Consider the following 12,924-nt stretch of genomic DNA (forward strand, 5'->3'; position numbering starts at 1 on the left):
TTTGCCTGGTAAAGTAATTTATAATATTAGGAACACTAAAAACTTGTATGATTCTCCTACTGTTGGATCTGAAAGATAGGATTAGCAAAAGCTTCCAATGTCGGTATTGGAGGACATAATGTTTAATATCGTGGCTACATAAATGGTCACTTCCCTCGACAAAATGCTACATAAGCGGTTACTTCCTCATGGCATCGGAAATAGGTTTATTTGCTTGCATATACCCATAGAAATTATGGGTGATAAAAAATAGAAATTTTATTTTTTGAAAAAGTGTTGTGTAACTTGGCTGCTATCCCCAAAATACTAAGTTTTGAAAGCTTCTTATTAAAATGTCGATAGAGACTAAGGGAAGTTCAAAGGGACCAAACAAAGTTGGAAGGGTCAGAAAGAACTAAAAGAAGTCCGATCGGAATACTGAAAGTCAGAAAAGTGTAAGAATGTCGCAAAGGATTGAGTAAGTTCAACGGAATCAAAGAAAGATGGAAGGTTTTACAAATGTCAGAAAGAACTGATAAACGTTGGAAGGACTAAGAAGTCAGAAGGCTCGAAAGGAAGCTGAAGGTAACAAACAAAGTCGGGAGGGTTAGACAAGACTAAAGAGAGTCAAAGGGACGAAAGAAATTTGAGAGGGCCTAGGAATGTCGGAAGGGAAAAAGAAAGTTCAAAACAATCAAAGGATCAGATTAAACCTCCTTAATAAAATGAATTTTGATTAAACATCCAAATTAACCAGTAATATCTGGCTTTCATTTGTGGCTTTATTTTGAGAAGCATTAGGTTGAAATAGCAAGAAATTGGCTTGAAAAGCTTCAATTCTAATTTGTTCCAAACTGTTATGTCTAAATTTTTTACTAATACTATTCTTTTACTAATTACTACGACTATATCTACATATTTTAGCATATTGATCATGCACATAAGACTAATTCTGCCAAAAGATTCCATTTTTATTATTCGTGAAAAGAAATATGAATTAAGTTTCTACACTAATTTGTCAATATTAAAGCATATCGTTGAAAGCTGAACTTAGCCCAACTCACCCAAATCAGCAAATTATGCAGTGGAAACATTACTGGCGTTGCAGTAAAGCGTAAATTTGATTTTATCCACAAATTTTATTATAATGTGAAAATCAAAGGCAAAATAATCGTGTAAATCCAAATAAAGAGCATAAGTTTAAGTTTAATTGATGAATTCAATAAAATTATAAAACTAAAGAATATGGAACACATTTTATTTTTCCAGCCTTTTACCACATCTTTTGCAATGGTCTATACCAAGGTTCAGACAAATGCAGAGTCCAATGAATGGGATCAGTAGAAGAAACAATGCTTCAGGCTTCCAGCGTGTAACAGTTCGTTCATGCTAAATAATGAAGAATAAAATTAAAGTTTTGGTTCGAGAAAACATGCAAGAAATTTCACAGTTGAACCAGAAAGCATTAACATAGAAAAACTGGGCTGTCCCTGAAAATGTACACAAATTCGAAGATTAGCTTATGAAAATTCCCGAAGTTGGAATTAATCCTAAAATGTAAATAGGAAACGTTTATAACCGTAGTTTATTTGTCACCCACTTTACATGTATAGAAGTGGAGTATCAAACAAAAAGAAAAAAGAGACTATTTATTGCAAAAACCTAACTAAGCTACAACCACTGCAATTTTATCACGGTACGGTGACTTAAGAGATTAGTTGGTAATTATCACCCCGTGTAGCATAATTTTTTTTTTTTATTAAGGCTTTGTCTTGTAAAGTAATTTATAATATCAGGAACATTAAAAACTTGTATGATTTTCCTGCTTTTGGATGTGACAGACAGGAACAGCAAAAGCTTCCAATAGTCTTCAAACATAATGTTTAATACCGTGGCTACATAAATGGTCACTTCGTTCGATAAAATGCTGCATACATACAATAAAAACAGCTAATACCTGCATTAAAACACCCTTTCCTATGCTTAACATGATGGTTGTCTTAACCTCTGATTTAAAGTATGAAATTGTTCAGAAAATAAAATTTTATAATACATCACAAAAGAATTGCATGGAAGTTGTACTCTCTCCGATATCTTTTGTTCAATATAACGGGTTTTAAGATTTGTTTTATCTTTATTTCAATATAGCCTATCTGAATGGAAGGGAGAATACTACCACTTTACGTTTATATACCCATAGAAATTATAGGTGATAGAAAATATGAGTTTATTTTTTGAAAAGGTGTTGTGTAGCTTAGTTGCTACCTCCAAAATACTAAGTTTTTAGAGCTTCTTATCAAAATGTTGATAGGGACAAAGGGAAGCTCAAAGGGACCAAACAAAGTTAAAAGAGTCAGATAGAACAAAAAGAATCGGAGTACTGAAAGTCAGAAAAGTGTTAAAAAGTCGTAAGGGGTTGAGGAAGTTCAAAGGAAGCTAGAAGGTTTAACAAATGTCAGAAAGGACTAATAAAAGTTGGAAGGACTAAGAATATCAGAAAGCTCGAAAGGAAGTTGAAGATTCGTGAGGGTCTGATAGGACTAAAGAAAGTCGAAGGGATGAAATACATTTGGGGGAGGCCTAAGAATTTTGGAAAGGAAAAAGGAAGCTCTAAACAATCAAAGGAAGTAAGAGAAAGCTAAAGAAAGTCGTTAATAACTATGAAAACAAAAATTGATAGTGGGAGATAGGGGACTGGCTGAATTTGGAAGATACTAAGAATGACGAAAGTAGGAAAGGAAGCTCAAAGAGATCAAAAATACTTTGGTGGGTCACAAAGTACTAAAGAAAGTTGGAGAGCCTAAAGGAATTTGGAAGGGACTAAGAATGTCGGAAGGGGCTAAAGAGAGTTCGAAGCAATCAAAATAATTTTGAAGGGACTAAAGAAGACATAAGAGACTAAAATAAGTCAATAAAACGACTAACATCGAAAATAAATCTGAAGAGAGGGTAATTACAAGAATTTGAAAAAGACTAAGGATGTCAAAAGGCATGGAACGAAAATTAAAGAGACCAAACCAACTTGGAGGGATCAGAAAGGACTAAAGGAAGTCAATATGAATTAAAGAAAGTGAGAAGGAATTAAATAGGTCTGAAGGATGTAAATGAAGTTTGAAGGAATTAAAGGATGCTAGAAGAGACTAAGAAACTTGGAAGGTACTAAAGGAAGTTGGAAGAAACAAAAGAACGCTGTTAAAAAAAACACCTATGAATATTGAACGGCACAAGGAATGTCTAAGAATATGGAAGGGATTAAGAATTTCAGAAAGCACAAAAGGAGGCTCAAATATACGGTCAAAATGAACTTAAGTCCAAATGAAGTAAATAAAGTCAAGGGGCAAAAGGAAAGCCGACGGGGTCTGAAGTAACTATAAGCAGTCAAAAGGACTACAGGAAGTCGGAAGGGACTAAAGGAAATTGAAAGGGACCAAATATAGTTTAGAGGATCAGAAAGGACGAAAGGAAGTCAAAATGGAGTAAATAAAGAAAACAGGACTAAGAAAGTTGGATGGCACGAAGGGAAGTTCAAAGCGATTAAAAAAGTTGGAAGGAACAAAGTAAGTCAGAAAAGACTAAAAAAATTGGAGAGACCTTGAAAAAAAAACAGAAAAAAATGGGTGAAAAGGAAGTTGCACATAATGAATATCGAATGGGACAAAAGAGAGTCAAAGCGACTAAGGAAATTTGAAAGGGGCTAAAAATATAAAGAAACACACGAGAGGAAGCTTGAAGAGACTACGAGACCGGGAAGGGATTAAAGGAAGTCGGAGGAAACTGAAGGTAGTTGTTGAATTTAAGGATGGTTGAAGAGTCTAAGAAAGTCAGAATAGGCTAAAGGAAGTTGGAAGAGATCAAATAAGTTTTCACCGGACAAAAACCACTAAAGGAAGTTCGAAAGAATTAAAGAAACTTAGAAGGAACTAAGAAAGTCGGTAGGGACTAAAGGAGCTAGAAGAAACTAAAGGATTATATATATATATATATATATATATATATATATATATATATATATATATATATATATATATATATATATATATATATATATATATATATATATATATATATATATATATATATATATATATATATATGACTTTTTTAGTCCCTTTTAGCATTCTTTTATTCCTCTTGAAGTTCTCTTCTAGAGTTTTAGTTTAGAGTGTTAGCCTAGAGTCTAAGCTTAAAGTTATTCTTTGTACTTGTAGTTTAGTTTAGTATTAGTTAAAGGTTTTAGTTTAGAGTTATAGTTTAGTTTTAGTTAATAGTTCTAGTTTCGAGTTTCGAGTTTTAGCTTAGAGTCATATCTTAGACTTTTAGTTAGAGTTATAGTTTAGTTTAGTTTTAGCTAAGAGTTTTAGTTAGAATTATAGTTTAGAGTCTTAGCTTAGAGTTTTAGTTAGAATTATAGTTTAGTTTAGTTTCACTTTAGGATTTTAGCTTAGAGTTGTAGTTTGATTTTAGTTAAGAGTCTTAGTTTAGAATTTAGAGTTTTAGCTTAGAGTCATATCTTCGAGTTTTAGTTAGAGTTATGGTTTAGTTTTGTTTTAGTTAAGAGTTTTAGTTTAAAGTTTAGAGTTTTAGCTTAGAGTCATATTTTAGAGTTTTAGTCAGACTTATAGTTTAGTTTAGTTTAAGCTAAGAGTTTTAATTTAGAGTTGTAGTTTAGTTTTAGTTAAAAGTTTTAGTTTAGAGTTTAGAGTTTTAGTTTAGGGTTTTAGCTTAGAGTTTGACTTAGAACTATAGTTAAGTTAATTTTAGTTTAGAGTTTTAGTTTAGTTTTAGTTAAGAGTTATAGCTTAGAGTTTAGAGTTTTAGTTTATAGTCTTAGCTTAGAGTTTTAGTTAGAGTTATAGTTTAGTTTAGTTTTAGTTAAGAGTTTTAGCTTAGAGTTATAGTTTAGTTTTAGTTAAGAGTTTTAGTTCAGAGTTTTAGCAAAGAGTCTTAGCTTAGAGTTTTAGTTAGAGTAATAGTTTAGTTTAGTTTTAGTTTAGGATTATAGTTTAGTTTTAGGTAAGAGTTTTAGTTTAGAGGTTAGAGTTTTAGCTTAGAGTCATATCTTGGAGTTTTAGTTAGAGTTATAGTTTAGTTTATTTTTAGTTTAGAGTTGTAGTGTAGAGTTTTAGTTAGAGTTATATTTAAGTTTAGTTTTAGTTAAGAGTTTTAGTTTAGAGTTTAGAGTTTTAGTTTAGGGTTTTAGCTTAGAGTTTTTAGTTAGAGCTAGAGTTTTAGTTGAAGCTATAGTTTAGTTAATTTTAGTTTAGAGTTATAGTTTAGGTTTAGTTAAGAGTTTTAGTTTAGAGTTTACAGTTTTAGTTTAGAGTCTTAGCTTAGAGCTTTTAGTTAGAGTTATAGTTTAGTTTAGAGCTTTAGTTTAGAGTTGTTGTTTAGTTTTAGATAAGGGTTTTAGTTTAGAGTTTTAGTCTTCTATTAGTTTACAGTTTCAGTTAGAGTTATAGTAGTTAAGAGTTTTAATTTAGAGTTTTAATTTGGTATTAGCTTACAGTTTTAGTTAGAATTATAGTAGTTAAGAGTTTTAGTTTAGAGTTTTTTGTTTTAGTTTAGAGTCCTAGCTTAGAGTTTTAGTTAGAGTTATAGTTTAATTTAGTTTTAGTTAAGAGTTTTTGTTTAGAGTTTAGAGTTTTAGTTTAGAGTCTTGGCTTAGAGTTTTAGTTAGTTATAGGTTAGTTTAGTTTTAGCCTAGAGTCTTAGCTTAGAGTTTTTCGTTACACCTTTAGTTTAGTTTAGCGTTAGTTTAGTTTTAGTTAAGAGTTTCAGTTCAGAGTTGTAGTTTAGTTTTAGTTAAGAGTTTTAGTTTAGAGTTTTAGTTTTGAGTCATATCTTAGAGTTTAAGCTATAGATATAGTTTAGGTTAGTTTTATCAAAAATTTTTAATTTAGAGTTGTAGTTTAGTTTTAGTTGAAAGTTTTAGTATTGGGTTTAGAGTTTTGGTCAAGTGTTTTATCTTAGAGTTTTAGTTAGAACTATTGTTTAGTTGGTTTTACTTTAGAGTTGTAGCTTAGTTTTATTTAAGAGTTATAGTTTAGAGTTTCAGTTTAGTGTCTTAGCTTAGATTTTTAGTTAGACTTATATTTTAGTTTAGTCTTAGTTAAGAGTTTAAGCTTAGAGTTGTAGTTTAGTATTAGTTAAGAGTTTTAGTTTAGAGTTTTAGCATAGAGTCTCAGCTTAGAGGTTTAGTTTAGAATAGTTTCAGTTAAGAGTTTTAGTTAAGAGTTTAGTTAGAGTTATAGTTTAGTTTAGTTTTAGTTAAGATTTTTAGTTTTGAGCTGTTGTTTAGTTTTAGATAGAGTTTTAGTTTAGAGTTTAGAGTTTTAGTTTGGAGTCTTAGCCTATAGTTCTTGTTAGAGTTATAGTTTAGTTTAGTTTTAGTTTGGAGTCTAGAGTTTAAAGTTAGAGTCTTAGCTTAGAGTTTTAGTAAGAGTTAGAGTTTTGGTATAGAGTCTTAGATTAGAGTCTTAGTTATAGTTATAGTTTAGTTTAGTTTTAGTTGAGAAGTTAGAGTTTTAGTTTAGAGTCTTACCTTAGAGTTTAGTTAGAGTTATAATTTATTTTAGTTTTAGTTAGGAGCTTTAGTTTATATCTATAGTTTAGTTTTACTTAAGAGTTTTACTTTAGAGTTTTTAGTTTTAGTTTACAGTTTGACTTTAGAGTTTTAGTTAGAGTTATAGTTTTAGTTTCATTTTAGTTAAGAGTTTTAGTTTAGATATTGGAGTTTTAGTTTTGAGTCTTAGCTTAGAGTTTTAGTTAGAGTTGTAGTTTAGTTTAGTTTTAGTTAAGAATTTTAGTTTAGAGGTGCTGTTTAGTTTTAGATAAGAGTTTTATTTAGAGTTTAGAGTTTTAGTTAGAATTATAGTTTAGTTTAATTTTATTTTAGAGTGTTAGGTTAGATTTTTAGTTATAGTTATAGTTTAGTTTAGTTTTAGTTAAGAGTTTTAGTTTAGAGTTTCAAGTATTAGCTTAACATCTTAGCTTAGAGTTTTATCTTAGAGTCATATCTTAGAGTTTTAGCTAGAGTTATAGTTTAGTTTAGTTTTAATTAAGAGTTTTAGTTTAGACTTATAGTTTAGTTTTAGTTAAGATTTTTAGTTTAGAGTTTCGAGTATTAGCTTAGAATCTTAGCTTAGAGTTTTAGTTAGAGTTATAGTTTAGTTTACTTTCAGTAAAGAGATTTAGTTTAGACTTGTAGTTTAGTTTTAGTTAAGAGTTTTAGTTTAGAGTTTAGAGTTTAAGTTTAAGGTTTTAGCTTAGAGTTTTAGTTACAGCCATACTTTACTTTAGTTTTAGTTAAGAGTTTTAGTTTAGAGTTGTAGTTTAATTTTAGTTAAGAGTTTTAGTTTAGAGTTTAGAGTATTAGCTTAGAGTCTTAGCTTAGAGTTTTAGTTATAATTATAGTTTAGTTTAATTTTAGTTTAGAGTGTTAGGTTAGATTTTTAGTTATAGTTATAGTTTAGTTTAGTTTTAGTTAAGAGTTTTAGTTTAGAGTTTCAAGTATTAGCTTAACATCTTAGCTTAGAGTTTTAGCTTAGAGTCATATCTTAGAGTTTTAGTTAGAGTTACAGTTTAGTTTAGTTTTAGTTAAGAGTTTTAGTTTAGACTTGTAGTTTAGTTTTAGTTAAGAGTTTTAGTTTAGAGTTTAGAGTATTAGCTTAGAATCTTAGCTTAGAGTTTTAGTTAGAGTTATAGTTTAGTTTACTTTCAGTAAAGAGATTTAGTTTAGACTTGTAGTTTAGTTTTAGTTAAGAGTTTTAGTTTAGAGTTTAGAGTTTTAGTTTAGGGTTTTAGCTTAGAGTTTTAGTTAGGGCCATAGTTTATTTTATTTTTAGTTAAGAGTTTTAGTTTAGAGTTGTAATTTAATTTTAATTAAGAGTTTTAGTTTAGAGTTTAGAGTATTAGCTTAGAGTTTCAGCTTAGAGTTTTAGTTAGAATTAGAGCTTAGTTTAATTTTATTTAAGTTTTAGTTTAGAGTTGTTGTTTAGTTTTAGATAAGAGTTTTAGTTTAGAGCTTAGAGTCTAGTTTAGAGTCTTAGCTTAGAGTTTTAGCTAGAGGTATAGTTTAGTTTAGTTTTTGTTAAGAGTTTTATTTTGGGGTTTTAGCTGAGAGTTTAGAGTTTTATTTTAGAGTCTGAGCTTAGAGTTTTAGTTAGAGTTATAATTTTAGTTTAGTTTTAGTTAAGAGTTTTAGTTTAGAGTCTTAGCTTAGAGTTTTAGTTAGAGTTAAAGTTCTAGTTTATTTTTAGTTAAGAGTTCAATTTAGAGATTGGAGTTTTAGTTTCGAGTCTCAGCATAGAGTTTTAGTAAGACTTATAATTTAGTTTTAATTCAGTTATAATTTAGTGTAGTTTTCGTTAGGAGTTTTAGTTTAGACTTAGTTTAGTTTTAGTTAAGAGTTTTAGTTTAGGGTTTCAGCTTAGAGTTTTAATTAGAGTTATAGTTTTAGTTTAGTTTTAATTGGGAGTTTTAGTTTAGATTTATCGTTCTAGGTTACGCACGCGTACCCTTGTGTGCGTAACCTAGCCTATATTAACATTAAAAATGAATAAAACCACTCTAAGTTAAAACGCTAAACTAAAACTCAAAACTCTAAACTAAAACTCTTAACTAAACTATAACTCTAAACTAAAATTCCTAATTAAAACTAAACTAAAACTATAACTCTAACTACAACTCTAAGCTGAAACCCTAAACTAAAACTGTTAACTAAAACTATGCTACAACTCTAAACTAAAACTCTCAACTAAAACTAAACTACAAGTCGAAACTAAAACTCTTAACGAAAACTAAACTAAACTATAACTGAATTAAAACTTAACTATAACTCTATTTAAAACTCTAAGCTAGGACTCAAAACTAAAACTCCAATATATAAAGTCCAATCCCTTCTACGTTACGCACGCACGCGTGCATAACCCAGCCTAAATTAACCTTAAAAATGAAATTAATAAAACCCACTCTAAGTTAAGACGCTAAACTAAAGTCTAAACTCTAAACTAAAACTCTTAACTAAACTACAACTCTAAACTAAAACTCCGAATTAAAACTAAACTAGAATTATAAAACTCTAAGCTGAAACCCTAAACTAAAACTCTTAACTAAACTATAACTCTAAACTAAAAATCCTAATTAAAACTAAACTAAAACTATAAATCTAACTAAAAATCTAAGCTGAAACCCTAAACTAAAACTCTTAACTCAAACTATGCTACAACTCTAAACTAAAACTCTTAACTAAAACTAAACTACAAGTCGAAACTAAAACTCTTAACGAAAACTAAACTAAACTATAACTGAATTAAAACTTAACTATAACTCTAACTAAAACTCTAAGCTAGGACTCAAAACTAAAACTCCAATATATAAAGTCCAATCCCTTCTACGTTACGCACGCACGCGTGCATAACCCAGCCTAAATTAACCTTAAAAATGAAATGAATAAAACCCACTCTAAGTTAAGACGCTAAACTAAAGTCTAAACTCTAAACTAAAACTCTTAACTAAACTACAACTCTAAACTAAAACTCCTAATTAAAACTAAACTAAAATTATAAAACTCTAAGCTGAAACCCTAAACTAAAACTCTTAACTAAAACTAAACTACAAGTCTAAAGTAAAACTCTTAACGAAAACTAAAATAAACTATAACTCGGAATTAAAACTAAACTATAACTCTAATAAAACTTCTAAGCTAGGACTCGAAACTAAAACTCCAATCTCTAAATTAAAACTCTTAACTAAAAATAAACTAAAACTATAACTCTAACTAAACTCTAAGCTAAGAATCTAAACTAAAACTCTTAACTAAAATTAAACTAAACTACAACTCTAACTAAATCTCTAAGTTAAGACGCTAAACTAAAACTCTAAACTCTAAATTAAAACTCTTAACTAAACTATAACTCTAAACTAAAACTGTTAAATAAACTAAAACTCTTAACTGAACTAAAACTATAACTTAACTAAAACTCTAAGCTAAGACTCTAAACTAAAAGTCTAAATTCTAAGCTTAAACCCTAAACTTAAATTCTTAACTAGAACTAAACTAAACTATACCTCTAAAGCTAAGACTAAAACTCTAAGCTAAGATGCTAAACTAAAACTCTAAACTCTAAACTAAAACTCTTATCTAAAACTAAACAATAACTCTAAACTAAAACTCCTAACTAAAACTAAACTAAACTATGGCTCTAACAAAAACTCAAAACTAATACTCTTAAATAAACTACAACTCTAAACTGAAACTAAACTAAACTATAACACTAGCTAAAACTCTAAGCTAAAACCCTAAACTAAAACTTAAACTCTAAACTAAAAACTCTTAACTAAAACTAAACTACAAGTCTAAACTAAAACACTTAACTGAAACTAAACTAAACTATTGCTGTAACTAAAACTCTAAGCTAAGATTCTAAGCTAAAACTCGAACCTCTAAATTAAAGCTCTAGCCTAAAACTAAGTTATCAGTATAAACTAAAACTCTTATCAAAAACTAAGCTAAACTAGAACCATAACTAATACTATAGGATATCACTATAAGCTAAAACTCTAAACTTTAAACTAAAACTCTGAACTAAAACTAAACCACAACACGAAACTAAAACTTTAAAATTGAACTAAATTAACACTAAATCAAACTAAAAATGTAACGCAAAACTCTAAGCTCAGACTCTGGTCTACAACTAAACTAATCTATAACCAACGAAAATTCTGATCTAAGACTCTAAACTAAAACTCTAAACTCTAAACTAAAACTCCAAACTCTAAACAAAATCTCTCATCTAAAAATAAACTAAATTGGAACTCTAACTAAAACTATAAGCTAGGACTCTAAGCTAATGCTCGAAACTCTAAACTAAAACTCTTAACTAAAACTAAAACTCTTAACTAAAACTAAAACTACTAACTACTAAAACTCTAACTAAAACTGTAAGATAATACCAAACTAAAACTCTAAACTAAAACTCTTAACTACTATAACTCTAACTTAAACTATAAACTAATAGAAAACTAAAACCCCAAACTAAAACCCTTATCTAAAACTAAACCACAACTCTAAACTAAAGCTCTAAATTAAACTATAACTCTAATTAAAAGCTCTAAGATAAGACTCTAAACTAAAACTCTAAACTCTAAAATAAAACTCTTAATAAAACTAAACTATAACTCTAAACTAAAATTAACTAAACTAGAGCTCTAACTAAAACTCTAGCTCTAACTAAAACTCTATGCTATAACCCTAAACTAAAACTCTAAACTAAAACTCTTAACTAAAACAAAATTATAACTCTAAACTAAAACTCTTAACTAAAACTAAACTAAACTATAACTCTAGCTAAAACTCTAAGATATGACTCTAAGCTAAAACTCTAAACTCTAAACTAAAACTCTTAACCCTTATCTAAAACTAAACCACAACTCTAAACTAAAGCTCTAAATTAAACTATAACTCTAATTAAAAGTTCTAAGCTAAGACTCTAAACTAAAACTCTAAACTCTAAAATAAAACTCTTAATAAAACTAAACTATAACTCTAAACTAAAATTAACTAAACTAGAGCTCTAACTAAAACTCTAGATCTAAATAAAACTCTATGCTATAACCCTAAACTACAACTCTAAGCTAAAACTCTTAACTAAAACTAAACTAAAAGTCTAAACTAAAACTTTTTACAAAAAGTAAACTAAAATATAACCCTAGCTAAAACTCTAAGATATGACTCTAAACTAAAATTCTAAACATTAAAACTAACACTCTTAACTGAAACTAAATCATAACTCTTAACTAAAACCTTTAACTTATACTAAGCTACCACTAAACCCATCTATAAGTGCAATAAAAAAATCTAAGATAAGAATCTGTTCTAAATCTAAACTAATATTTAATCAAATGACACTTCGATTTCAGACTCTAAACTAAAAATCTCAACTATTAACTAAGTCTCCTAGGCCTCAATTAAATATCTTCGCTGAAACTAAGCTTTAACAAAAACTACAACCTAGGACTCTAGGCTAAAACTCTAAGCTAAAACTTTTAACTAAAACTAAAACTCTTAACTAAAACTAAAACTCCTAACTACTAAAACTCTAACTAAAACTGTAAGCTAATACCAAACTAAAACTCTAAACTAAAACTCTTAACTACTATAACTCTAACTAAAACTGTAAACTAATAGCAAACTAAAACTCCAAACTAAAACCCTTATCTAAAACTAAACCACAACTCTAAAATAAAGCTCGAAACTAAACTAGAACTTTAACTAACAGCTATAAGCTAAGACTCTAAACTAAAACTATAAACTCTAAAGTAAAACTCTTAACTAAAATTAAGCTATAACTCTAAACTAAAATTAACTAAACTATAGCTCTAACTAATACTCTATCTCTAAATAAAACTCTAAGCTAAAACCCTAAACTAAAACTCTAAACTAAAACTCTTAACTAAAACTAAACTAAAACTCTAAACTAAAACTCTTAACTAAAACTAAACTGAACTATAACTGCTAAAACTCTAGACTACAACTCTATGCTAAAACTCTAAACTAAAACTCTTAACTAAAACTCAACTACAGCTCTAAGCTAAAACTCTTAACTAAAACTAAACTACAACTCTAAACTAAAATTAACTTTACTATAGCTCTAACTAATACTCTAAGCTAAAACCTTAAACTAAAACTCTAAACTAAAACTTTTAACTAAAACTAAACTACAACTCTAAACTATAACTCTTGGCTAAAACTAAACTAAACTATAAGTCTAACTAAAACTCTAAGATATGACTCTAATCTAAAACTCTAAACTAAAAACTAAAACTCTTAACTAAAACTAAGCTAAAAATCTAAACTGAAACTTTTAACTAAAACTAATCTAACACTAAACTAAACTAAAAGTGCAACAAAAAACTCTAAGCTAAGACTCTAGGCTAAATCTAAAC

General features: G+C 28.4%; 1 protein-coding gene across 1 annotated transcript in view; it reads right to left on the reverse strand.

Moving 5' to 3' along the window:
• Positions 1–1,165: 1,165 nt before the first annotated feature.
• LOC148954592 (uncharacterized) overlaps positions 1,166–12,924 on the reverse strand; it is a 93,263-nt gene continuing 81,504 nt past the window's right edge. Inside the window, exon 3 of the mRNA XM_089086358.1 lies at positions 1,166–1,368. Within this exon, the coding sequence (XP_088942484.1) occupies positions 1,237–1,368 (132 nt within the window). The 3' untranslated portion in view covers positions 1,166–1,236. The remainder of the gene's footprint in view (positions 1,369–12,924) is intronic.

The sequence above is a fragment of the Artemia sp. Qi Xiang Cuo genome, chromosome 3, assembly GCF_049724085.1.
Source record: "Artemia sp. Qi Xiang Cuo chromosome 3, ASM4972408v1, whole genome shotgun sequence".
Classification (NCBI taxonomy): Eukaryota; Metazoa; Arthropoda; class Branchiopoda; order Anostraca; family Artemiidae; genus Artemia; species Artemia sp. Qi Xiang Cuo.